Source organism: Erinaceus europaeus, chromosome 7 (assembly GCF_950295315.1).
Source record: "Erinaceus europaeus chromosome 7, mEriEur2.1, whole genome shotgun sequence".
Lineage (NCBI taxonomy): Eukaryota > Metazoa > Chordata > Mammalia > Eulipotyphla > Erinaceidae > Erinaceus > Erinaceus europaeus.
Window position 1 is genome coordinate 76,526,046 of NC_080168.1, and position 27,863 is coordinate 76,553,908.

Here is a 27,863-nt window from a genome sequence, read left to right on the forward strand (position 1 = left end):
TCTCCCCCTGCACTATCAATTGCTCTCTGTCCCTATCCAATTAGTAATAAATATACAAATTTAAAAATTAAAGAATCGTTTTCTGTAGTGTTGGGTGGTAGTGCACTTGGTAGAGCACACACATTACCAAGCCCAAATACCCAGATTCAAGTCCTCATTCCTCACGGGGAGGGGGGGGAATCTTCACAAGCAGCAGAGCACTACTGCAGGTGCCTTTCCTTCTCTCTGTCTCTCTGCTCCTTTGAATCTCTCAGTCTCATTTTCTGTCAAGAAGAAATGGTCACCAGGAAAGGTGATGGAATTATGCAGGTACCAAACTCCAGATATAACCCGGGGGGGGGGGGGGAGACACTTTTCTGCTTGAAGGTCAAAAGAGAGAAACCATGTCAGTCTGTCACTTATCCTTCATGTTATTCAGTGCCAGGTCTGTACTCAGGCAAACACCTGCCTTCCAATTCCCACCCAGGCATTTGGTTAAAACCTGAGTGAGGCCAGTCAAGAAGAGACACATTCTGGGCTTCATACCACAGTCAGGTTCAGCAGCAATCACTGAAGTAAGAATGAATATCTGTCACCTCATCACACACACACAAAAGTACCTTTTAAAAGAATGGATCTAGAAGGGTGGGAAGATAACATAGTTGTGTAAAAAAAAAATTTGCCTGAGTTTCAGATGTCCCAGGTTCAACACCTAGAGCTGTGCTCTAGTGAAGAAAGAGAAGGAGAAGGGAACTAGAGTTGACCTTAGTACTTGGTTTGCAGTTCTATGATAAAGGAAGATGCAGTGGTTATGAACTGAGAGAAGCTTGTTGAGTGACTTTTCTGACCTCTGGAATAGCAAAACAGTGGCCAGCCTCTACTAATAATTTAGAAGGGCCTGTCTTTCAGGTTCCAAAAAAAACTATCACCCAAACAGACTGTATGAAAACTTCATTGAAATAAAATGGAGACAAGCTTTGTAGAAGACCTCCAAAAAAGGACCTCTAACACTCGACCAAATGATGGAATTTCAGTCACAGAAACTGGATAAAGAAGTTCTAGAATAGGGACTGGGCAGTAATGCACCTGGTTGAACACACACATTACTATGCACAAGAATCTGGGTTCAAGCCTCCGGTACCCACCTGCAAGTGGGAAGCTTCAAAAGCAGTGAAGTAGTGCTGCAGTTGTCTCTCTTTCCCCCTTCCCTATTTACTCCTTCCCTCTTTAATTCTGTCTCTATCAAAATAAAGAGGAGTAGTATTGGTAGTAGATATTTGATATATACTTTATGGAATACTACTCCACAATTTAAAAGGATGGTATTGTGTCCTTTGGGGCAAAATAAATGAGGCTAAAAGTGATTATGCTTAGTGAACTTCACTAAGAGGTGAAAAACAACTACCTTAGTATTTCATTCAGATATGGAATCTACAGAATCAAAATGCAAAATGCATCAACTTGCAAAGAAAAAAAAGGAGGGGGGAAATAACCAAACCCTCTAATATTTTGTGAGAACTATAGTGGTTCTTACTGGGAGGGTGAGGGCACAGAACTTTCGTGGGGTGTGGAACTATATTCTGTAATCTTATAATTTTGTAAGCCACTAGTAAATCACTAATTAGAAAAAATGTTTTAAGAAGCCTAGTTATACAACTATGGGATGATTTCACTTATGTGTGGAATATAAAGAATTGAAATACTAAACTTAAAAAGAGACAGGAAAGACATATCTATGACCTTGGGAGAGCTATGGTGGTTACTCTTGGAGCAAAGTGGGGCACAGATCTTTGGTGGTGGGAGTGTTGTAGAATTTGTATCCCTATTATCTTAAAACCTTAGGAATCACTATTAACTCACTAATAAAAACTATTTAGAAAGAAAGGATGGAAGGATGGAGGGATACAAGAAAGGAAGGGAGCATGGAAAGATGGGCTGATCCTAGCCACAGATGCCAGCAACACAGCTGCATTTCAGGGAGGGCTGCACCCTTTATCCCTTGCCCTAAGGACTAGGGAACCTGTGGGATCAAACCAGCATCTGAAGTTACCTAGAATCTTCAAGGTACTTTTATTTATTTTTTGTCATTTATTTAACTTCTTATGTATGAGAGGGAGTTCACATGATAAAGAGCGAATCCAGAACACTTCTATGGTATACGCAGCGCTGGGAATCAAACCAGATATACATACAGGTCTGTTGCTCTATAAATGAAACTATTTTCCCCAGGAGCTTCAGTTTGGACCTCCTGGGCCACCCATGACTGAAGGAGGCCCAGGCTGCCTGGGTGCCTGAGAGCAGAAGCTAGTTAAAGCCACCACCTTGGCCCAAGACCTCATCTCTTCCAAGTGACATGGTTCCACAACTTGACTTCTCATGCCCACCCTGGGGAGGGCTGGCTCTTCTCAGCCTTCAGCAAGATTCCTCCCCTGTGGCTATCCTTGGTCTCACTGGCCCTTGAAGGACCCTGAGTGCCACCTCCAGCCCAGCCCTAAGCCACCGTGCCCTGGCCCCGCACCTGCAGGCCTTGGGGTTCCCGACAGCTTGCGCGCACAAACGCAGCCCCCTCCCGCGACACAGGGCGCGTTGCACACGCGGCGGGGCCGCGCAGGTTGGGATGGGGGGGGCCGGAAGGATGGCGAGGAAGTAGCAGAGGGTTTCCTGAGATGAAAGATTACTTCCGTCCGGGCTCTGGCCTCGCTCTAGCGCCGGCGCGCGGGGCTGGGGGGCCGCGTGGGGACACCTGCAGCGCGGGGCGGGGCGCGCGGGACGCGCGGGGCGCAGCTCCAGGAAGCCTGGCAGGGGGGAGCCGAGCGCGCTTCCCGGCGCCCCAGCCATGGTGGCCAAACAGCGGATCCGGATGGCCAACGAGAAGCACAGCAAAAACATCACCCAGAGGGGGAACGTCGCCAAAACCCTGGTAAGGCGCGGGCGGGGGCAGGGCCCGCAGGATCCTCTGGCCCTGCCCGCCCCTCCCCTCGGGTGGGGCTCGCAAGAAGGTGGGCGCGGGACTGGTGGGCGGAGAGGAGCTTGGTTGGTCGTGGCCCCTCTGGGAGTGGCCACTGGGGTTATCTCCCCGGGAGTGACTTGGATCTTTGTCTCTGGGAAAAACAGTCTCATCCTTTAGGGAACGATGAACCAACCTCCTTGTCACAGGGCCCAGAACCTAGCTGGTGCTAGAATGTTTGTTTAATGAATGAATGAATGAGTGAATGGATGGATGAATGAATGAATGAATGAATGAATGAATGAATGGGTGAGCGAATGAATGAGTAAATGGAGACCATTTCTCCTCTCCCCTGCCCTAACTCCACCCCCTGAACTCCATCTCCAAAGACACACTACATAAGGGTTTCTTTCCAGTTCCTTTTGTAATGGTCTTCCTGTATAAACTGGAAATGCCGGTTGAGACCCATATTTTCTTTTTGCCTTGCCTCACTTTTGCTTTCTCTCCAGTGAGCCTTCTCACCACTGGGCTAAAGTTTGAATGCAACATTACTCTTGCACACACCGAACATTTATTCTAACGACAGGATCCAGAGTTTACTGGCAGACATTCTGCACCACACCACACCACACCACACCACACCACACCACACCACACCACACCACACCACACCACACCACACCACCACCACCCAAAAAAAAAAAAAAAAAAAAACCCTGGAGATCGGGCTTTATAATTGTACTTATAAATACAAATGTCGGTGCCTTATACACTAGGATTTCTTTTTAGCAAAGCAGATGATCTTCAACAGAAAGTGCCAGGCCTGTGAATTTGGGCATTTGGAAGCTTACATCCAAATGAACTGTTGGTTTCCAAGTTTGAGAGCAAAGACACACGGAATCTATTATCTCTGACAGTTAAGTGGAAACCTAGCCTAAGCCTGGGTTTTGGCCCGAATAGCTTGCAGACTTGGTGAGGCAATTCCTTTTAGCCAAAGAAAGATTTCTGGTGTGATTAAGTAGGATCTGCAGTCGTCACACCAGAATTTGTGCAATACTCAGCAGTAGTGACAGAGAAACCTTCAGATCAGACTCAACTTTTCTCAGGCCTTTATACACGCACAGCTCCATGTTTAAATTGTGCTTGAAATTATCTCATTTGGGAATTAGATCATTTTGTTGTAATTTGACAGCAAAATGTCTATGTGCATTTGGGACCAGTTTCCATATAGGTCTAATATTTTTTCCTACTTATTTTTTAGCCAGAAGGAAAGCTTGCTAACAAATCAACATTAAAAAACTTTTTTTTTTATTCCAGGGACTGAATCTAAGATTTTTGTGCATGTGCAATACTGCTGATTAGCCTTCCTGGTTTGATTTTTTTAAAGGTAGATGCTCATAAAGGAACAGAAGGACAGAGAGAGAAAGAGACATTAAAGCAAAATTGCAGCATCCATGGAGTTCCCTTGGCACTCTCCACAATCTTCTTCTAGCGTTTGCCCTTCTTCCGTAGCCAGTCAAACTCTCCACAATGTACCTATGTAGGTAGGAATTCAATTCCAGGGCCTCATTATAAGCTAAGGTATGGAGTCAACCCACTGAGCTAGCTCCTAGTTCTTTTATTTTTTTTAAATTTCTTTATTGGGGGATTAATGTTTTACAGTTGACAGTAAATACAATAGTTTGTACATGCATAACATTTCTCAGTTTTCCATATAACAATACAACCCCCACTAGGTCCTCTGTCATCCATTTTTGGACCTGTACTCTTCCCCCACCCTCACCCCAGAGTCTTTTACTTTGGTGTAATACACCAATTCCAGTTCAGATTCTACTTGTGTTTTCTCTTCTGATCTTATTTTTCAACTTCTGCCTGAGAGTGAGATCATCCCATATTCAACCTCCTGTTTCTGACTTATTTCACTTAACATAATTCTTCAAGATCCATCCAAGATCAGCTGAAAACAGTGAAGTCACCATTTTTAATAGCACAGTAGTATTCCATTGTGTATATATATCACAACTTACTCAGCCACTCATCTGTTGTTGGACACCTGGGTTGCTTCCAGTTTTTGGCTATTACAAATTGTGCTGCTATGAACTTAGGTATGACACAAATCGTTTTGGATGGGTGTGTTGCGTTCCTTAGGATATATCCCCTGGAAGGGAATTGCAGGATCATCATTTCTAACCTTCTGAGAGTTCTCCAGACTGCTCTCCACAGAGGTTGGATTAATTGACATTCCCACCAGCAGTGCAGGAAGGTCCCTTTGACCCCACAACCTCTCGAGCATTTGCTGCTGCTACCTTTCCTGATGTATGACATTCTCACAGGGGAGAAGTGGTATCTCATTGTCTTGATTTGTATTTCTCTGACAATCAAAGGCTTGGAGCATTTTTTCATGTTAGCTCCTAGTTCTTTAAAAGTATTTTTTTATTTAAGTTAAAGCATCTGAGGTTTTATATTTCTGGAAAGTTACCTTTTTCCACAATATTATGTAAACCAGGATATTACTGGAAAGCCATTAGTTGCTTGGGGCTTTTCAACAAACCAAAAAATCAGTTTAGTTTTGAACTGAACTCAATTTACAACATATCTGACTGCAAAAAGTAGCAACCATACAGGAACTATTTTCAGAACTGTCTTATCTATTAGGCTTGGTAAAAGTAGTGTCTGCCATCTCTAGCTTTTCAAGACCACTGGGAAATATGTGGTACCTGAAACAAAAATTATTGGCTTCAAAATGAAGAAAGAAAATGAAAAAATTGGGGGGGGGTAAATATTTAAATGATGCAGTCACATGCAACTCATTTCAGCTCAAATCAACTTTTAGAGCTACATTCAAATTATATTTAATGTACTATATGAGTGAATTTTATTGGGTTCTGATATACCATGAGGCAGGCCCTTCAACAGTGCCTGGCGCCTGTGAAGTTTTTAAATGGCTCTACAAAATTTGTAGTTAAAAGGTTTCCAAACCAAGCCACAATGTAGGTGTACTTTTCAACTGATTAAAAGGACTTTGTATTAACTTTAATGTAAAATGGGTTGCCATACAGAAACTTTACACTTTAAGCTCCATAGCCCCAATTGCAGTCACATGTGTTTAGCTCTTGAAAGACATTAATCCGCAAGAAATAACTTGTTAGGATGAAATTCAGTAAATGGGGAATACAAACAGATTCTAACTACCCATTCTAATAAGTACTTTGAAATGAGCAATTGTATGCAGATGCTATGGTGTTCATTATCAGCTAGTAACAGTAAGGTAAGTCAGTATTTTTCTCCCAGACAGCAGTTAAATCCAAGAAACAGATAATTGAATAATCATTTCATGATTATACAATAGTAGTTTCTTCAGAATGAATGAGCAGTTTAGACTTGAGACATCTGAGTTACCCTGCTGGTATCTTAGCAGAGAAGTATCAGAACTGACATTTTGGAACCTTGAGAAGTGGCAAACTTCTATTTGAAATGAACCATGTCAATTCCAAAATTGCTACCGTTTTTCTTTCTTTTTTTATTATTTTACTGAGAGGTTAATGGTATGTAGTACAGTTGTTGACATATGGGCACAATTTCTCATCTTCCCATGACAGGTGTCTGCAGAACACTCTCACCCCCAGCTTAGGTCCTTTTCACTACTGCTTTTTTTTTTTCTTTTCTTTCTTTCTTTTTTTTTTTTTCATTTATTTATAAAAAGGAAACACTGACAAAACCATAGGATAAGAGGGATACAACTCTACACAGTTCCCAACACCAGAACTCCATATCCCATCCCCTCCTCTGATAGTTTTCCTGTTCTTTAACCTTCTGGGAGTATGGACCCAAGGTCATTGTGGGGTGCAGAAGGTGGAAGGTCTGGCTTCTGGAATTGCTTCCCCGCTGAACATGGGCATTAGCAGGTCGATCCATACTCCCAGCCTGTCTCTCTCTTTCCCTAGTGGGTCAGGTCTCTGGGGAAGTGGGGCTCCAGGACACATTGGTGGGGATGTCTGTCCAAGGAAGAAGTCTAGTTGGCATCATGGTAGCATCTGAAACCTGGTGGCTGAAAATAGAGTTAACATATAAAGCCAAGCAAGTTGTTGACTAATCATGAACCTAAAGGTTGGAGTAGTGCAGATGAAGAGTTGGGGGGGTCTCTGTTTTGTAGCTAGCTAGTAGGCATATTTTAGTTATATTCCAAAGGGCCAGTGGCTATACTAATTTTTTTTAACTAATTTTTCTTAAACCCTCCCCAGCGACAATTCAGGCTTACCTGTATCATTCCAATGAAGTTATGTTGGGCTCCTATTCCCAAAAGAAGCAACCCAAAGCTTTCTAAAAGAACCTATTGGTCTTGTGATGAGCCAGGTGTTCTTAAACTCTGAAAGTTCCCAAATTACATCAATTGACTGGGAAATGTTATTTTAAAAATAATAATTAAAAGACTTTCATGCATATGCTTCAAGCTCTGAATGCTGATAACTTGTATTTTTCTACAAATAAAGGACTTCATTTGTCATCTGCTCAAGACCAATAATTCATTTACAGACCCCTTCATTCACTTGTTGGCTTTGCTGAAGGCGCAGCTAAATGACCTTTGTATATAGTATTGGAGGGAAGACACCAACACAACTGGCTTCTGGTCAGCTATGACAGATTGTTGGGGAGTCGGTGAAAGATGGTGGGGAGAGGTGAATGGCACACTCAGTTCAGGAAAACTTATTTAAATGATATCTCTGTTATTTACTTTATCTGACCTTGACCTGGTCTTCAGTGGCAAGGAATGACAGTAAAAAACTGGTTAAAATGGGGGTGGGGACAATATAGCACAGGGGTAAGTGCACATAATGCAAAGCACAAGGACTGGTGCAAGGATCCCGGTTTGAGCCCCTGGCTCCCCACCTGCAGGAAGGTCACTTTGCAAGGGGTGAATTCACGCAGGTCTGCAGGTGTCTATCTTTCTCTCCCCCTTTATATCTTCCCCTCTTCTCTCAATTTCTCTCTATCCTATCCAACAACAACAGCAGTAGCAATAACAGCAGTAACAACTGTGGAAAAAAGATGGCTGCCAGGAGCAGTGGATTCATAGTGCAGGCACCGAGCCCCAGCAATAACCCTGAAAGGAAAAAAAAAAAAAAAACTGATTAGAATGATCTTAAGCAACAATTAAAGAGTGATTGTATCCTCTGGTTGAGACCAACTGTTGAAACCCTTGCTGTGTGATTTTGTCACCCAGCAGTGGTCAGAGGTATACAGGCTTGTCAAAGACAGCGATGTGGATGTCAAAATCTACATTTTTACCCACAATTCTATAGTAGCAAAAATGCAGCAGAATCCCTACCAGCAGCTAGGAAGCATTAATAAAAAATACTAACATCCTTCCTAGCTTTTGCTCAATGAAAAAAAAATAGTACTTAATGAAACTTGCATGCTTGTTCATTATTCAAAAAACATTTACTGAGCATCTACTATATTTAAATCCCATGTCAGAAACCGCTATACATCAATACATGAAAGAGAAATAGTGCCTGCCATTATGTGGCCCATCGACTAGTGGAGAAACAGACAGTAAACACATTATCACAGGAATACATATAAAGCTACAAGCTGAGACAGATGCTATCAAGAAAAAGTACACAGTACTATAAGTGATAAGTGAATCTGGTTGAGGTTCAAAAAAAGAAGGCTAAGAATGTTGCAGGGACTAGGAAGATAGCACAGTTGTTATGCAAAAGGACTTTCATGCCTGAGGCTCTGGAGGTTCCAGGTTCAGTCCCCAGCACCACCTGAGGCCAGAGTTGAATAGTGCTCTGAGGTCTGTGTCTGTCTGACACAGTCACACTCTCTCTCTCCCTCTCCCTCTCCCTGACACACACACTCTCTCTCTTTCTCTTCCCTGTGCGCACCCCCCTCCCCAATCTCCCTTTCATCAATAAATAACTTTAAAAAATGTATCAGGTAGGTCAAGAACCAAAGGCTTACTGCTTATCTGTAATAAAATGGATTCCTTAACTTATAATAGCCACAACCTATTTTTGGCTCACATGAATGAGTGAGTTCTGGTTTTGTTGTTTCTTTCTTTCTGCCATCTCCCATCTTCAAATTTTACTTCTTTTTCAAATGTCCTTCTCAGAAAAATAATGTATTTCCAATGATGCTTTTGGTTGTTTTTGTTTTGTTTTTATTGCCACCAGGGTTATTCCTGGGGCTCAGTGCCTACCCAATAAATCCACTGCTCCTGGTGGCTGTTATTCTCCTTCTTTCGTTTCTTCCTTCTTTATTTACTTTCCTTTTTCTCTCTCTTATCTTTTTCTTTTTAATTGGGTAGAAACATAAATTGAAAGAGAAGGAGGAAATAGGGAGGGAGGGAGGAAAAAAAGATACCTAAAACACTACTTAACTGCTTGTGAAGCTTCTCCCTAGGTCCTTGCACACTATAACATGTATTCTTGACTGGGTGAGCCACCGCCCAGCCCTGAGCCTCAGTTTCTCAACTACAAATTGGAGCTGCTAATGCTTGCCCTGCATGGAGTGATGGAAGCTGAAAGCAGTGGTTATAGACTGCTAGTGTACGGCCTGCAGAGAGTGCAGGGAGTGCTCTCCACTTTAGTAAATACATTGAACATATGTAATCAAAGTGAATATTCATTTCATTAAAATTTTGACTGGGGACTTTCAAAAAAAAAGAGTGTATGCTTTCAACAAATTGAAGCAATTATTAGTAATATTCTTATTTTTACTCCCAAATAACTCCACTCATTTACGTACTTATAACCCCATCTGTCCCCAACATATTTAAGGTAGCCTAGGTCATTGAGTTAATATGGTGATGGATTGATTTTTCAAGCTCATCTCCTTCCTTTACACTAGATATCCAGACCCACCCATTTGGCATTGAACCTGGGCCTGTGTCACCTACCATGAGGTCCCCAGCCCCTAGCACAGCCCCTAATGGTACTTAATATTTGCTTATTGTGAGAATGAACTGGTCTTACTTTCTCCCATTCCATTTTAGAGGCCACAAGAAGAGAAGTATCCTGTGGGACCATGGCTGTTGGCGCTGTTTGTTTTTGTTGTCTGTGGTTCAGGTATGGGTTTTTCACTGACTTCTCCCTGTCCTTCAGAAACACATGTTACAAGGTAAATAGACAAAGCACTTATTAGTCCAAGATCAAACTCAATAGCTGCCTGAAGCACTGTTGTCATGCATTTTGGTTATTTTCTTACTATTTTAGAAGACCAAGTGTGGGTAGAGAGAGAACTGATAGACTACCAGTCATTAATCATAATCAGGTGGTTATGATGAGCAAAAACGTGTCGTAACTTTTCTGACAACCCAATACTAGAATTGTTTCTTCTCTTTGACGCTACATTGTACCATCTACTTGATAGTTCAGGTATGGAATTATAGAATCACACAGAATAGACTCATCGTCTTTTGGACTTCTTGAATTGAAGCATGTCTTCCTAGTGGTTCCTTCGGAATACCAAACTTCCCTCCTTCGCTCAGCCTAGTTTCATCATCTGTGGTTTCCAATCCCCTCTTCTGCATACACTCCATGATTCTCTTAAGTAAAAGCATTTGCATCTACAAAAGTTGGCCTGCAAGGGGTGAGATACCTCCAGAGAGGTGGCGACGTCGCTGCCCTTGTCATATCATTCTGCTTCTGTTATTGCAAGTGGGCTTGCAGTTGCTTTTCAACAGTTACAGCATATCCTCAGCTTGCCTTGACTTCATATGGCCAGCCATCGCCCTCACCACCATCACCATCAAGCTCTTCTTCACACAAACTTCCAGCAAACTGCAGAGATGCTCTACATGCCCCCCACTCCCATCCGACGTTGTCAACTATTTCTGTCACACATCATTTCCTTTTTTTTTTTTCTTCATGGCCTTTATTAGCATTTGAAATCACCTTCTTTGCTTATTTTATTATCCAGTTGGATAAGCTTAGAAAAGATTGCATTTATTTTCCACTTAATGTGTAAAGCCTAGCACAGCATTTAGTACACAGTGAATGTTTGATATGAGAGAAGGGCTAGGTGGATAAATAAAGCCAGCCATTTTCTCATGCCTTCAATATCCAGTTGGGGGGGGTGAGAGGCTAATATTAAGCTTCATTTCTTTTTTTTTAATATTTCTTTATTGGGAGATTAATGGTTTACAGTTGACAGCAAAACATAATAGACATGCATAACATTTCCCAGTTTTCCACATAACAATTCACCCCCCACTAGGTCCTCCTCTACCATCATATTCCAGGACCTGAACCCTCCCCTCATCCCAGTGTCTTTTCCTTTGGTGTAATACACCATAAGCTTCATTTCTATTATAATTTTATTGCTGACTGGAACCAGGCAGTGGTATATCCAGTAGAGTGCACACAGTGCCATGTACAAAGACCTAAGTTCAAGCCCTCAACCCCCACCTGCAAGGGAGAAGCTTCATAAGTGATGAAGTAGGGCTGCGGGTGTCTCTCTTTCTCCCTCTCTATCTCTTCCTCCCTTCTAAGTTTCTCTCTGTCATATCCAATAAGGGAAGGAGGAAGGAAAGGAAGAAGGAAGGAAGGAAGGAAGGAAGGAAGAAAGGAAGGAAGGAAGGGAAGAAGGAAGGAAGGAAGGAAGGAAGGAAGGAAGGAAGGAAGGGAGGAAGGAAGGAAGGAGAGAAAAAGAAGGGAAAATAATGGCAGTGGGAGAAGTGAATTTGTTGTGAAGGACCCAAACCCCATAATAACCCTGGGCGGGGGGGAGAAAACAAATGTTATTACTGGTTGTCTCTCTTCAGGGGAGCCATTAAGTCTGGAGACAGACTGACATACACAGTGGTTTACTAGCATTGCATTACAATGTGTAATATGGTCACAATGCATAACTCGATGCACTGCACACAGCTGCACCAATTACCGCAGATTCCTGTTGTTCTTTGCACACCTGTCTGTAGCACATGGCCTCAGAGGAGCTGTCGCTTGATCTGTCCCCCTAAACAAAAGTAATAATAAAAAAACGGTGCCTTTACCAGGCCATGAGGAAGGATAGGGGGATGATAGTGATCTCTGTAAGAATGGCATCTATGTGACCAGCCTATAGACTGTCAGATTGTGAATCTTGAGCCTTCATCTGATTATCTTTTATTCCCAGCTTTGTAGTCCCTGAAAGTAGACTTCAGAATCACTGATAAAATTCTAAACTTAGAGAAGCCCACGGAGCACAGTTATAGGCAGTGAGTGCCTTTCAGGCTGCCTTTGAACCTCTTGGCAAAACCCATTCAAACAACCATCCTGTCTTGAGGGCTACCCTCCCAGATGCCCCCATGTGCCTGGCACAGTGCCAGGCTTTGGAAGCACAAAGCTATTCAAGAGCCTGTGGGCACTGGGGGAGGCAGATAAGGAGAATGTCAGTTGTAGGCCCAGGAGAGAGCACTGAGATAGTGGAGTGTCCAGAGCACTGGGAAAGCCTGGATAAGAGAGCAGCTTACTCCATTCGAGCTATTGAAACAAAACACCTCAAGCCCATGGCTCAAAAATCAGCAGGCATTTCTTGCTCATAGGTCTGGAAGTTGAAAGTCGGATTGGAGGTATCAGCATGGCTGGGTAGAAGCCCTGTGCCCAGTCACAGATGTTTTTCCTTGTGTCCTCATGTGGTAACCTCAGTGGGGATGGAGCTGAGGCCTTTGTAGGGCATCTTTATGAGAGCATTAACCTCAATTGTGAGGACTTCATTGACTTAACCACTCCACCTTCTAAGAATATCACAACAATCCCTGGTTGGAATTCTAACAAGGAAGCTTTGCAGGGGCACTCACTTTCAGTCCTAGCAGGAGAAAGTTACCCAGAGGTGTTGCCAGTGCAGCTAAATTTAGAAAGATGAACAACAGCAAGACCAAGGATGTGAGGGAGGTTATTCCTCATGAAGGAGCACTATGTGATGAAGCTGGAAGACATGAGATAGTGCCCTGGGCTCAAGTATGAAAGCCCAATCACTGGTTCCTGTGGGCTCTGCCATCTGCAGCCCAAGTTATCAGGGTCTAAACAGATACAGAGCCAGTTGGTTTTGTTGTTGTTAGTGGTGGTGGTTCCCCCCCTTTTCACCTCAAGCTACAGTTATTGGTTCCTCCCCACTTTGTGCCCTTAAGTAGTCTATGAGAGCACAAAATCAATCAAGTTATTGGTCTGGTATGCTTTTTCAAGCCCATGCCAATTCTACTAGATATTATTAGGTTGTCAGAAAAGGCATGACATATTTTCATACTTTTCTATGTTCTTTTTAATATATTTCAATTCGGGGGTTAATGGTTTACAGTAAATGCAGTTATTGGTATATGTGGAAAATTCCTGTTTTCTACATAATCCTCTCATCCCCAGTCCAGCTCCTCCTCCACCATCATGCACCAGGTAATGAAAGCCCCACACATCCAGAGCCCTATACTTTGGTGCAATACAGCAAACCCAGTCCAAGTTCTGCTTTGTGTTTCCTTTTCTGTTCTTATTTCTCAACTTCTGTCTGTATGTGAGATCAACCCATATTCATCCTTCTTTCGCTGGCTTATCTCACTTAACATGATTCCTTCAAGCTCCAGTCCAAGTCAGGAAGGTGAATTTGTCACTCCTAATAGCTGAGACTGTTCCATCATGTGTATATACCACAATCTAGTCAGCCACTCATCTGTTGTTTTACATCTAGGCAGATTCCAGGTTTGGGCTATTACAAATTGTGCTGCTATGTACACAGATATACACAGATCTTTTTGGATGGGCATGTTTGATTCCTTAGGATATATCCCCAGGAGAGGAATTGTTGGGTCATAGGGTAGGTCCTTTTTAGGCTTGTGAGAGTTCTCCAGACTGTCTCCACAAAAGTTGGATCAATTGACATTCCCACCAGCAGTGCAGGAGGGTCCTATACTCCTGTAATCTCTCCAGCACTTGTTACTATTGTTTCTGCTATATGACATTCTCACAGGAATAAAGTGGTATCTCATTGTTGTCTTTATTTGCATTTCTCTGACAATCAATGACTTAGAGTATACTTCATATGTCTTTTGGCCTTTTGGATATCTTCTTTGGTGAGATATTCAATTCATATCCTCTTCCCACTTTGAGGTGGGGTCATTTGTGTTTGTTGTTGTTGTTGCTAAGTTTGGTGAGTTTTTTATAAACAATATGGAATGCTTCACGAGCCTGCACGTCATCCTTGTGCAGGAGCCATGCTAATCTTCTCTGTTTGGTTCCAATTAAAGTATATGTGCTGCTAAAGCAAGCACTTTGTGTTTTTCTATGCAAAAATGTGTCATGGCTTTTACAGCAACCAAATAATATTCATCCTTTATTTTAAAATCTTGTTTCCTTTTTTTTTTTTTTTTTTTTGCCACCAGGGGTTATCACTGGGACTCAGTGATCACAGAAATCCACAGTTGTGGAGCAACCTTTTATTTTTATTTTTTTCTTAATAAGGAGGGGGTCATTGCTCCACCATTCATGAAGCATCCCCCCTTGGGTGGTAACTGGGGGATTAAACCTGGATCCTCATGCATGATAATGTTTGCACTTTATTAGGTGAGCTATTTCCCTGCTCTGCCCTCCCCTCCCCTGTTCTCTCTTTGACCAAGCATTTTTTTGGCATTTATTTTTGCAAGCTTCAGCTAAAGTCAGGCACTGTTCTCACAGAAATGTGTCACTCTTCTCAATGTGTCCTTCTGTCTATCTTTGTACATGTCCTTTTCTTTTCTTTCTTTCTCTTAATTGTAGAGTTTAATGAATTTTTACAAATGTATATATCCAGATACCACCTGCACTGGCATCCTGTGGCCTCTTGATATCACCCTCCCCTCAAGCCTCCCTGTGTGTTCTCTTAGTCATCTGCAACTCCGCTGCCCACCATATCCAGGTAACCATTGTTCTGCCTTCTAGCATAGAGATTCCATCAGGATCATAAAAGGTCATGAAATTTTGAAGAGAAATTGTTTTCTGAAACTCACCAGTTCTCACCTGCAGGGGGAAGCTTCAAAAGCAATGGAGCAGTGCTACAGGTGTCCTCCCCTCCTCCTCTTCCTCCTCCTCCTCCTCCTTCTTCTTCTTCTCTCTCTCTCTCCCCCCTCCCTTTTCCTCTCCTTTTCCCTCTTCCTCTCTCTCTCCCTCTCCATCCCCGACTTTCATAATCTAGAGTAGCTAAGACCCTCTGCATATCCTGCTAAAGTATGTGCCCCAGAACCTTCCCTCCTGCCCTCACCTACACCTCTCATGTAACATAACCCAGACCTCTGCAGGTCCCCCACCCATCCTTTCTGCCAGGCCTCTTCCCTTGGAACAGGACAGACCCACACAACAGTTTTCAGTTTTCAGTCACCATGTGCCAGTGATACCTCTGAAGTCACTTGTCCTCTGATGAAAATAACATTACTACATTATTTTCATTATTCCTTTGTTTCTTTTTATACAGACACTAAGGAAGACTATAAATCTTTCTAATGTGGATGAAGGTATTCTTTCTTTTTTTTTTTTTTTTTTTTGCCACCAAGTTTATTACTGGAGTTCAATGCCTGTACAATACAATGACTGCACCATTCCTAGCAGCCTTTTTTTTTTCCTTTTAGGAAGGCAGCTATGCTCACAACTATACTACCAACACACCTCTTTTCTCATTTTGGTAGACAGAAAATTTGAGAGGGAAATGAGAGAGAAAGAAAAAAAGAGACACCTGGACACCTGCATTCCTGCTTCAGTGTTCATGGAGCTTCCCCTTTGCAGGTGGGGGCCAGGGGCTTGAGTTTAGGCTCTTGTGCATGGTACTGTTACTGTGTGTGCTGTACTGCATGAGCCAGTACCCAGCCCTGAAGGCATTGATTCTTGATCTGCCCCTCTAGAAAGACTCACTTTCATTCTCCTACTCTATTAACCCACTTTACTAATTGATAATCAATTGGACAGACAGTTCTTTTTGGAAGCAGTGTCAATTTGCCAAGGGCAAATGCATATCCAGGACTGGACAGCAGTCAGGGATGTTCCTTTTATCTGTTTTCCTAGCTATGTTCTGGGAAAGAATCAGAGATGGTAAAATGTGGACATTTGACTCTATGCTAAGTTCTTGGGTACCATTGCTCTGTTGTATGTGGGAAAGCAGGCTGATCAATCTCCAACAGGTCCCAGACCCACTTCTTATGATATGTGATGTGTCCCAACAGATTCTTGGCCCCTGCTTCTCACCTCCTTTCCTGGCCTTCCTCCTCCACTGCACATACCTTTCATGCCTAGGGTGCTGATAAGAGGGAGACAGGAAAAGAAAGGAAGAGGAGCCATGAGAGCAGCAAGGGTACAGCAAACAAACAATACACACAGGCAATGCCAACTCCCCAGGAAAGCAGACAAGAGTGCAGGGTCTCCTGGGATTGTTCTCAGGCCCCCAAGCAGACCCTACTCCATGTCAACCCTGCTTGTTTGTTTGTTTGTTTGTTTTGTTTGCCCCAGGGTTGTTGCTGGGACATGGTGCCTGCACTACGAATCCACTGCTCCTGGAGGCCATCTTTTTTACACTATTGTTGTTGCTGCTATTGTCATTGTTGGATAGGACAGAGAGAAATTGATAGAGGAGGGGAAGACAAGAGGGGGGAAAGAAAGATAGACACCTGCAGACCTGCTTCACTGCCTGTGAAGCGACTCTGCTGCAGGTGGAGAGCTGGGAACTCAAACCGGGATACTTACTCCAGTCCTTGCGCTTCATTCTATGTGCGCTTAACCCAGCGTGCTACCACCCACCACACACACCCCCAGCCCTGCTTTTAACCCCACTTAAGACTATGGTGCCAACCTTTAATCCATGATCTGCTGAATGTAGATGGAAGGGGTGCTCTAAAAGCTCCCTTCTTTAGGCTAAGGAAATTTCCACTGTCCATGATTGCAAAAGGTCTCTTGGGCAAGATACTTCTTTGAACCCTGACCAGTTAGCAGTAAGGGAATTAGAAACCTCAGAGGAGATGGTACCTTTGGAATCTGTCAGATATGATCTTGACAACAGTAAGGAATGTAAACCTTAAAGACAGTTGAATAGTCTTAGATGCATAAACCACTATCTCTGCACTGATTTCTTTATCAGCTCACAGGAAAAGCAGGAGCCCCTCCAAAGGTTTTCCTGGCATTGAAAGGTTACAGGGATTACTGTTGGTCTCTAGTAAGCTGGAAACCTGCAGCTTATGTCATCACCATCACCAGCTCTGTCCCAGTAATTATGAAAAACAGGCCATGGAAAATAGTCCTTCTTAGGCTAGACTTCCATTTGCCGTCTACTCCCTGGCTGCATCTTTTTTTTTATATATATTTATTTATTTATTCCCTTTTGTTGCCCTTGTTGATTTTTTATTGTTGTAGTTATGATTGTTGTTGTTATTGATGTTGCCATTGCTGGATAGGACAGAGAGAAATGGAGAGAAGAGGGGAAGACAGAGAGGGGGAGAGAAAGACCTGCAGACCTGCTTCACCACCTGTGAAGTGACTGTCCTGCAGATGGGGAGCCGAGAGCTCCAACCGGGATCCTTATGCCAGTCCTTGTGCCCGACTCCCCTTGTTTTATTTTTTAATCTTCTTTATTGTCAGGGTTATTGCTGGGGCTCTGTGACTATGCAATTCCACCTCTCCTAGTGGAGTTTTTTTTTCTTTTTTTAGACTAGAGAGAGAACATTAGAGAGGTAAGAGACAGAGAGGGAGGGAGAGAGAGAGAGAGAAAGAAACAGAGGGAGAGAGGTGGAGAGACACTACAACTCTGCCACCATTCCTGAAGCCTCCCTCATGCAGGTGCTTCTGTGTGGTGGTTAGGGGCTTGAACCAGGTTCTCACAAACAGTAAACCGTGTGCTCTACCAGTTAAGCCCTGCGCAATTTAATTGATAGTGAGTTCCTAGAAAAGTCATGATGATTGTTTGTTTGTTTGTTTTTCTGTTTTTTCTGTGCAAAGATGTGTCATGACTTTTCCAACAGCCCAACTGATTCAGCCATTCACGAAAGTCTGCATCCTTCAGAAGCAGTAGGCCCTGCCCCCGCAACTCTAGATGAATGTGAGCAACTTAGGTGCTGATACTCTAGGTACATGATGAAGCATCCAGATCTTTCAGACTTCCTCACACCGCAAAGAGGAAGCACCCACATGCAGACTAAAAACCAGTGGCTGAGGTTTGTACTTGATGTTAACTATCAGAAATAAAAAATATTCTCTCTCTTTAAGTCAGCCCAAATGCACCACAGCTCTGCAACAGTCATCTTGGTGAAATCCGGAAGCTCAGAGAACAGCGTGTTCTTTTGGAATCAGTATTATTCACCAGAGCCACCCCATGCTTTAATTTCTGTCACTTGGTAGCCAGCTTTGCTGCTGCTACAATTACAGTGTCAGAACATGAAATCTGTTCTCTGGAGTCAGGTGGTGGAGTACCAAGTTGAATGCACATGTTACCATGTGTGAGGACCCAGGCTCAAGGCCGCAGGCCCCCCCGAAGGGAGGAAGTTTCACAAGCGGTGAAGCAGAGCTGTAGGTGTGTCTCCTCTCTCCTTCTCTATCCCCCTCCCCTCTCAATATCTCTCTGTCCTAGCAAATCAAAAACTAGTGAGTAAATATTAAAAATAAATAAATACAACCTGTTCTCAGTCCCATACTTGTTGTAGACACCCCTCAGGATTTTTCACAGCAGACCAGTACCTTTTCTTATTTCAGCCTTGGCCTGGTGCTGAGTTTTGCTGGAGCTCTTTTCACTGGTTGCACTTGTCTTTTCTTGGTCTTTTGGGTTCCCAGAGACATACTGAAGCCCAAGGGATATAAGAAACTTCTTGAAAGATTGCTTTTTTTTTTTCTTTCTCTCTCTCTCTCTTCATTAAAAAAAAAAAAGTCAACTTTCATTTCTGTGGGCAGTGGAACTCTTTCCAGATAAACAGCCCATTCCTGCTCTCTCAACTCCCACTTTTAAAATTTTGCCTCTTTAAGGATCTGTGTGACCACTTCTGGAGGCTTTTATCTTAAGACTTGGAGACAAGCATGACCCAGGGTGTCTGTCTGAGACAGCAGAGATGCTGTCACACAGATACGAGCTGCTATCTCCATGAGACACTCGCAGCTGCCCAGACCACTGTTGAAGACAGTCACTCACTGTTGTTTGTGCTCAGAGCTCTCGCCCCTAGATTCCTGGATTCCTGGACCCCCTTTCCTTTCTGTCCTCAGTTTTATTTATATATTTATTTTTGTTAGTTTGTTTTTGCATCACTAGGGCTTTATCATTCCAGGCTCACTCCAGGCCCATGTTTTTCAGATTGAAAGAGGCAAAGACAGAGAGGCAGATAGAAACAAAGAAAGACACCACAGCACTGCAGCTTCCCCCTGTGCAGTGGAGGCTGGGCTTCTTTCAGAGCACTGCTCAACTCTGGCTTCAGTTGGTGCCAGAGATTGAATGTGAGACCTCTGGAGCCTCACAGGTGAAAGACTTGCATAAATTGCTGTGCTATTTTCTCAGCCCATACTCATCATTTTCACCTTTCATCTTTGACTACAATGCTTTGTGAAAGTAGGTCTTTTCCTTACAATGCCAGTTGTTCATGGCTCATGCAGGAGAGTACACGTTACCATGAAGTAGGGCTTGGAATCAAGCCCTTCATCTCCACCTGGGGAGGTAGGTAGTGGGGGTGGGAAGGGTAGCTGCACAAATGGTGGAGCAGTGTTTCTCTCCTTCTCTTTCTTTCTCTCTCTCTGTCTCTCATCTTCAGTTAAAAAAAAGGGGGAGTTGGGCGGTAGTGCAGCAGGTTAAGCGCACGTGGCACAAAGCACAAGGACTGGCATAAGAATCCTGGTTCGAGCCCCCAGCTCCCCACCTGCAGGGGGGATCACTTCACAAGTGGTGAAGCAGATCTGCAGGTGTCTATCTTTCTCTGCCCCTCTCTGTCTTCCCCGCCTCTCTCCATTTCTCTGTCCTATCCAACAACGAATGACATCAACAATAACAATAATAACCACTACAATAAGGGCAACAAAAAGGAAAATAAATAAATAAAATTTAAAAAAGAAAAAAGTAATTGAGAATGGTGGAGTCATTCAGGTACCAAGCCACAGTGATAACTCTGGTGGTAAAAATGCTGCTGCTGGTTTTGCTATTACCACTAATAATAATAATAATTAATAATGATGATGATGATGAAATTTAAAAGTGCTATCTCTTCAGAAACTTGGTTGTTCGCTATATAGGCATTTCTTGTGCTCTTGTAATATTATTTACTCTTCAGAGCCGGATGAGTTCTAACACAGTTACAGAAAGCAGCAGTGAAGGCAGCACTCTGCCACATTACTGTACTCTCTGTCCTTACCCACATTCAAGTTTCAGCTGGGATTAGTGGAGTCCCCACTGAATTACCATTATTCTTTGTTCTCAGAGGAAAACTATGACATCCGAACCTTTCCTAAGTCCTCTCATTCAAAGTATTTATCCTGCTTACATTCTTAATTTCAGTTGTGTTTCTCTCTCTCTGGCCAAGCTTTATATTTGTTTCCTAAAGAAAGAGTGTGAGAATTTCAATGGTCATTGAAGCCTGAGTATTCTTGAAATCAACAGGTTACATTACCCATCAAAGGGAAATGCTAGAGCAATAGGATTAACTAGTGGCTCCTATTTTCTCCATATGTTTCCCAATTTTGTCAATGAGTAAATATTTAATCAGAGAAAAAAACTGTATCTTAAAAATTAAACATCTCAAACGGTGGGTTTTTTTTAATTGGGGGTATTAATGATTTACAGTCAACAATAAAATACAGTAACAAAAAATAAAATACGGTAGTTTGTACATATATAACATTTCTCAATTTTCTACATAACAATTCAGCCCCATCTAGGTTCTCTGACATCATGTTCCAGGACTTGAACCTTCCCCCCATACCCTAGAGTCCTTTACACTGGTGCAATACACCAAAACCAATTCAAGTTCTGCTTTGTTTTCTTATTTTTCAACTTATTTTTTTATTTATTATTGGTGATTTAATAATAATCAACAAGACTGTGGGATAAGAGGAGTACAGTCACACAATTCTCACCATCAGTTTGCCATATCCCATCCCTTCCATTAGAAGGTTCCCTATTTTTTTTATCCCTCTGGGAAAATGGAGCAAAGATCTCTAAGGGGTGCAGAGGGTTGGAGGTCTGGCTTCTATAATGGCTTCTCCACTGAACATGGGTGTTGAAAGGTCAGTCCATACCCCCAGTCTGTCTCTAATTTTCCCTAGTGGGGTAGGGCTCTGGGGAGGTGGGGTTCCAGAACACATGGTGAGGTCATCTGCCCAGAGAAGGCAGGCCAGTGTCATATTAGTATATTTCAACTTCTGTCTATGAGTGAGATCATCCTATATTCATCCTTCTTTTTCTGATTTATCTCACTTAACATGATTTCTATAAGCTCCATCCAAGATGGGGTGAAGAAAGTGAAATCACCATTTTTAATAGCTGAGTAATATTCTATTGTGTATATATATCACAACATACTAAGCCACTCATCTGTTGTTGGACACCTGGGTTGCTTCCAGGTTTGGGCTATTACAAATTGTGCTACTATGAACTTAGGTATGACACAAATCGTTTTGGATGGGTGTGTTGAGTTCCTTAGGATATATCCTCCAGAGAGGAATTGCGGGCTCATAGGGAAGGTCCATTTCTAACCTTCTAAGAGTTCTCCAGACTGCTCTCCACAGAGGTTGGATCAATTGACATTCCCACTAGCAGTGCAAAAGGGTCCCTTTGACCCCACAACCTCTCAAGCATTTGTTGCTGCTACCTTTCCTGACGTATGTCATTCTCACAGGGGTGAAGTGGTATCTCAATGTTGTATTTCTTTGCATTTCTCTGACAGTCAATGACTTGAAGCATTTTTTTTCATGTTTGTTGGCCTTTTTGATGTCTTCTTTGGGGAATGTTCATATCCTCTCTCCATTTTGGGATGGGGTCATTGGTTTTCTTGTTGTTGAGTTTGGCAAGCTCTGGATATAACTTGGTTATTAGCCTCTTGTCGGCTATATGGCATGTTTGTAAGGAGGTCTCTTTGTTTAGGTAGTGGTTTCTTTTGCTCTGCAGAAGCTTTTTAATTTGAGGTAGCTCCATTGGTTTATTTTTGTTTTAGTCTTCTTTGTAATTGGATTCATATAATTGAGGATACCGATAAAATGTAGATGGAAAAGAGTGTTGCTAATATTTCCTCTAAGTATTTGATAGTTTCTGGTCTAACATTCAAGTCTTTGATCTATTTGGGATTTATTTTTGTGTTTGGTGAAATACAGTGGTTCAGTTTCATTCTTCTGCATATTTCAACCCAATTTTTCCAACACCATTTGTTGAAGAGACTCTGCTTTCCCCATTTAATAGTCTAGGTAGCTTTGTCAAAGATTAGATGTCCATAGGTGTGGTGGCTTATTTCTGGGCTCTCAATTCTGTTCCACTGGTCAGTGTGTCTAGTTATGTTCCAGTACCAAGAACTTTTGATTACAATGGCCCTATAATATAATTTTGAGATCCAGTTCTGTTCTTCCTTCTCAAGAATGTTTTCTTCTCAAGATTGTTTTGGCAAAACTAGTCCTTTTCTGGTTCCAGATAAATATTTGTGGCTTTTGTTCTATTCTCCTAAAACTATTAGGTGGGATCTTAATGGGGATTGCATTAAATTTTTATATGGCTCTAGGCTATATATTCATTTTGATAATGTTAATTCTTCCAACCCATGAACATGGAATATCTCTCCACTTTTTTGTTTCTTCTTATATTTTCTTGAATAGTGACTCATAATTTTCAGTATGCAGGTCTTTCACTTCTTTTGTTAGGTTTATTCCTAGGTATTTTATTGTTTTTGTTGCTGTAGTAAAAGGGATTGGTTTCTGGATTTATTCTTCTGCTACCTTAGTGTTTGCATAAAGGAATGCCACTGACTTTTGTATGTTAATTTTGTAGCCTGACAGCTTACTATATTGCCTGTTAATTTCCAAGAGCTTCCTGCTGGATTCTTTAGGTTTTCAACCACTGGTTTTCAGTTCAGCTTAGTCTTGTTTTAAGCAGCAGTAGTCTGACTAAACCTTATAGGAAAACAAACGAAAGTACAGCTGTTCTAGTTGAAATAGGTAGACTGTGTGTATGTCTTTCTAAATGCTTGTGTGTCTGTGTTTGTGTCTACATATACATGTATGTGAGTGAGTGAGAGAGAGAGAGTGTTTGTGTGTGTGTGTTGACAGTGCCTATTTGTGTTGTTGGATATTCTGATTTTTTTTCCCTCTCCCCAGAAGAGAACACACATCTGGGTCCTCTGTGCCCATCAAGCAAGACATTTTGTCTGGCACAGAGCTGGCCTCTACTATAGCAGCAGAGATTTTCTTAGCAAAGAGCCTGCTGGGTTTACTGGGCACCAAGTTGCAAGTTTCTGGACTATTATGGGCAGGGCCACTGTCTTTTCCCATTAACAGACTGTGTTGCTCTCCTATGTTGTCCAGAGGCTCTGCCTGCAGGGCTGGGGGAAAAGATAACAAGTCACAGACAGGTCAATTTTCTCAGGACAGCCTTTTCAGAGCACTCATGAAGATGTGATTCTCTGAAGCGTTCTTGGCAGGACTGAACTCCCAGTCTCCCACTCAGGTGGCCTGGCTCTTTCCCTATATGCATTTGCCAGATGCTTCTTCACATCTGGATGGGCCCATACCCACCCCTCACCTAGGATTGACTGGTTTTTTTTTTTTTTTTTTAAGGATGGTTGAAAGAGGGACAGGCCTAAGTCTCATGTGTAGCTCAGAACCAGCCTTTTGGGGTTTGAAACCTGACTTTGCCTCCTCTAAACTGTGTGGCCTTGTCTGGATTACTCTGACCTTCAGGCCTCACAGTCTCGAAAGGGAGTGGTGTTGTTCCTGGACTCCTAGGAAAAAAGCTAATTCCAGGGATCAAGTGAAAGCACACATGGCAGATGTTTAATGGAGCCATGGTGATGCTTTTACAGGTGTTCACCATCATTATCATTTTGGATCACACTGTTTCCCTAGGTTTCTGTTGTTGTTGTTTATTTTTTAACATGGAGATAGAGAAGGCAGAAAGGGAGCAGAGCACTGAAGTTTCCTTTAGTACAGTGAGGGCCAGGCTCAAACCTGGATTGTTCACGTAACAAAACAGTGTGTTACCCCAGTGAGCTATTTTGTTGTTTTGCCAGCTCTGTCTCCCTAATTCTTGGTATCCCTAAGAAGGCTCTGAATAGGAATGCAAAAGCATGCCTCCAAGGAACCAGAAATAACATTCTGACCTTTCTGGTGACTGCAATGGTAAGAAAACTGGACTCTGAGACAGGAGGGAACAGGGCCAGCCCAGTACCACCTAGACAGATGGAGCACAGGGCTTTGTCATCCAGATGTCAGTGGTTCCCTGGCTCCTCCTTTCTACCTATAGAAAAAACTCTTTATAAACTAGACCATTAGATGAGCAGCATCTACTAAGACAATCACCAGAGCTGCTGTTTCTGGAGTATGTAAAACCCTGGGTCCTGCACATGCATTTCTTTTCTAGCCATGCAGTCCCTACAAAGACACCCTGGAACTACTTGCTTTCCCAGCTCACCAAACCCAGGTTTTAGAGGAAAAAGACCAGCATCCCATAGGTAAGAAATGAGAGAAAAAACTAGTGCCCAAAGCTAAACTCAAAGCCCACATGCTTTCTGTCAGCCTGGATTGTTCCTCTCTTACAACTCTCCTAACACCTCTATGCCTTTAGTATCCAACTTGTCTTGAAAAGAGCACTTGTTCAAATGTCCCTTCCTTTCTCTGCTTAGAAAGATGAGTTGTTCAGCAGTTCCAGATGAACAGCCCTCTTGAACTGCTCCCAGACAGAGAAAGTCTTAGCCCAGCCCGGGCTGCTTCCTAATCTGAACACTGGGGGCTCCCTGGCCCCTTATTGTTTTCTGGACACTTGGCTCCAGGAGAAACTTGACTTCACCACATTTGCAGGTCAACCACACAAACACTGGCCTTTCCTGGAGACTGCTGGAACCTTCTAGAAGCTATAATATCCAAAGAGGTTCACCCTCCCCTGAGACTGGTATGTGGAAGGTATAAGGAACTGAGCAGTCCCGGGAGGGAACCTTCTGTTTCACCACAAAGGAGGGCCTGAGGACATAGGCCCCTTCTGGAATTCTCTCCTGGGGATCTGACATGGACAACCTGGAGAAGACAGTTCACCAGCCATTGGGATACTCAAGGTGATCCTCAGCCTCCTGTGCTCGTTGTTCTGTGCTCCCAGAGCAGATGGTTCTTGTATCTCTTTCTCAGAAGAATCATTCTGCTGTCTGCCATTTTAACTTGGCTAGAGGGCTTCATTCTTGGCTACCAATATTTACTCCTTTCATGGTGCCTCCTGCCTTTGTCTATCCATGGCATCACTCTCTTTCCCTTCATCTCCATCTCTGGAGAAACAACCATGAAATTACACCAGAAATTGGTGTCTTGCCTTTGATTTTTATATGAATATAACAATTCTGCCTAACAAACCACCTCGGCAATGTCAGAATGTCCTGTCACCTGGTTTTTCTACTTCTCTCTTCAGGATTACTTTTCTTACCAGATTTTTTTTTCTTTTGTTATCTTCTTTCATGAAAAATAATCAAAGTTGGATGATTTCTACAATTGTCTTATCCCTTTAAAGGATATTCCTCTGACCTGTCAACCATTCTTCTCAACTACTCTTTTCATCTCTCTTACAAACTATTTACTCTCAATGAAAATGACTTTCTGAAGCCTCTTGTTGTAGGGCAGGGATCCTGCTTCCTGGCAGTTTCCCAGGGCTCACTTGTGTTGTCCCTGTCTCCTGGCACTTCCAGCGAGCTGTGAAAGTTAGTCCCCAGGGAAAAAGCGGGCTGAGATGCCTTAGGTCTGAGCTCTTGGGACATTTGAGTCTAAAGTGTCCACTTGATACTTTTTTGTTGTTATTTTGTTTTCAAGGTTATTATTTGAGGTCTGTAATATAAATTTTGCACTTTGAAAACTTGGCTATTCATTCTCATTCATTCTGTATTTACTGAGGACATAGTATGCGCCTAGGGTTTAACTAGTAAGATCCAGTAAGATAACAAGCAGAGCTGTTCATATAGTCCCTACTCTTCTGAACTTGAAGTCTAGCGAGGAAAAAAGATGAAAAAAAAAATCAAATTAGAATGTGAAATTTCAGCTGTGAGGTCTTTGAAGGAAAGGCCTGCAGTTTAGTGGAAGGGGCTGCATTGGGTGCGTGATTAGCAGAGTGTGTTCCTAAATCCATCAGCCTCAACATGACCTATGAAACACCTAGAAATACACGTTTTTGCTTCTTACCCTCTGAACTGAGAGCATCAGTGAGACTGTGATATACATACTTATGTCTGATAATTCTTATTCCAAGTGGTCACAAAAGGCTTTCTTTCTTTTTTCTTTTTCTTTCTTTTTTTTTTTTTACAAAATGACTTTAGGATTATGAAGGACACACTAGGCAAGGAGGGAAGGGTGGAAAAAAATGCTTTGGACAGAAACAATGCCATGTGCATGTGTAAAAGCTCTACAGTAAGAACAGGGAGCTTTTTTGGAGCTAATGTAGCAAAAGGGTACAAGACTTGCAAGCGTGAGGTCCTGAGTTCCATCCCCAGCAATTATGATGATTTGGTTCATATATGTGTATATATATATATATATATATATATATATATATATATATATATATATGGAGGAAGTGTTTTAAAACAGGTGATTGGCCTAAAGATAATAGTGAGAGCTAAAGGTAGACAGGTTGGCATGGGGACCTAATCAAAGATTAACGGACAGGAAAATTTTGATGTGCTGGTTTAAAAAGATAACAAAATTCTTATTTGTTTTCATTTAGAGAATTACTGCAGATCTGGGGTATAGTTCAGCAATAAAGCATATGCTTCCTATGTCTACAGTCCTGAATTTGATCCCCAGCACCAAAAATAAAAGATGAAAGAATAACTCAAGTCCCTAAGGTATAGAGAAAGGACTGAAAAGCAGCAAGAGCAGACCAGCTGGGGCTCACTGCAGGGGTCTTGAGAAAGGTGATTGATGGTAGTTTCTGGGGTCTGGAGAGAAGGGTGTGGCATAATCACAATATTCTTAGGTAAAATCTACAGGTCTTGGGTATCAGTTGGAGGTGCTGAAGAGGACTGTCATTTTTTGGCTTACATGTAAGATAGAGGATAGTGATGCCAACTTGAGAGAGCAAAGAGGTCATGAAAAGGTCCTATGGAGTCGCCTGAGTGTCGTAGCCAACTATATGGTGGGAGGTGTGGTTCTAGAACTTGGATGAAAGGTTCAGAACTAGTTATACCCACTGGTGAGTCATCAGAAGCTAAGCACCACTTGAGACTGTGGACCAGGATGAGATGGTCCAAGGATCAAGAATTTAATGAAGAGGGGCTGGGTGATGGGGCACCTGGTTAAGTGCATACTTTACAGTACAGAAGGACCCAGGTTCAAGACCCTGGCCCCCACCTGCAGGGTGAAAGCTTCATGAGTGGTTAAGTAAGGCTGCAGGTGTCTTGTCTCTTTCCCTCTAACTCCCCCTTCCCTCTCAATTTCTCTGTCTTTATCCAATGATAAATAAATTTTTAAAAAAGAATTTAATGAAGAGAAATCCAGATTGTTCACCAAGGAGCTTCAGCATTCTTTTCTAATTATCAGATGGAAGAGAATGACCCCATAAATCATATTTAAAGCTAAAGAGGAGGAGGAAACTGGAAACCAAAAAAAAAAAAAAAAAGAAAGGAGGAATGTCACCAAGACAAAAATAAATAAATAAATAAAAATAAAAGCTTCAAGGAGGGAGTGTACCATATTGGCACACAGGAAATTAAGGCAACTGGAAGCTAAAACTCACCTGTCAGATTTAAGGGGGCTCATTTGTGACTTTAACAAGAGATAATCAATGGTGTGGAGACAGCAGAAACTAGAATGCA

General features: G+C 42.4%; 1 protein-coding gene and 1 non-coding gene across 8 annotated transcripts in view; one reads left to right on the plus strand and one right to left on the minus strand.

Annotated features, from left to right (window-relative positions):
• The first annotated feature begins 2,531 nt into the window (after positions 1-2,531).
• Positions 2,532-27,863, plus strand: part of SERP2 (stress associated endoplasmic reticulum protein family member 2) — a 32,410-nt gene continuing 7,078 nt past the window's right edge. For 2 of the 7 annotated variants that reach the window (XR_009550751.1, XR_009550750.1), the window contains exons 1-5: positions 2,534-2,899; positions 9,927-9,999; positions 14,690-14,794; positions 24,440-24,530; positions 24,877-25,127. Coding sequence is in view for 5 of the 7 variants with exons in the window: in XM_060194806.1 (XP_060050789.1) it covers positions 2,816-2,899; positions 9,927-9,999; positions 14,690-14,794; positions 24,440-24,530; positions 24,877-25,039 (516 nt within the window). In the remaining 2 variants the exon portion in view is untranslated. The other 5 variants (XM_060194808.1, XM_060194806.1, XM_060194810.1 and 2 more) reach the window with 5 other exon arrangements.
• Positions 14,065-14,171, minus strand: LOC132539605 (U6 spliceosomal RNA). The gene has a single exon (XR_009550945.1). It is a non-coding gene; the product is annotated as a U6 spliceosomal RNA (small nuclear RNA).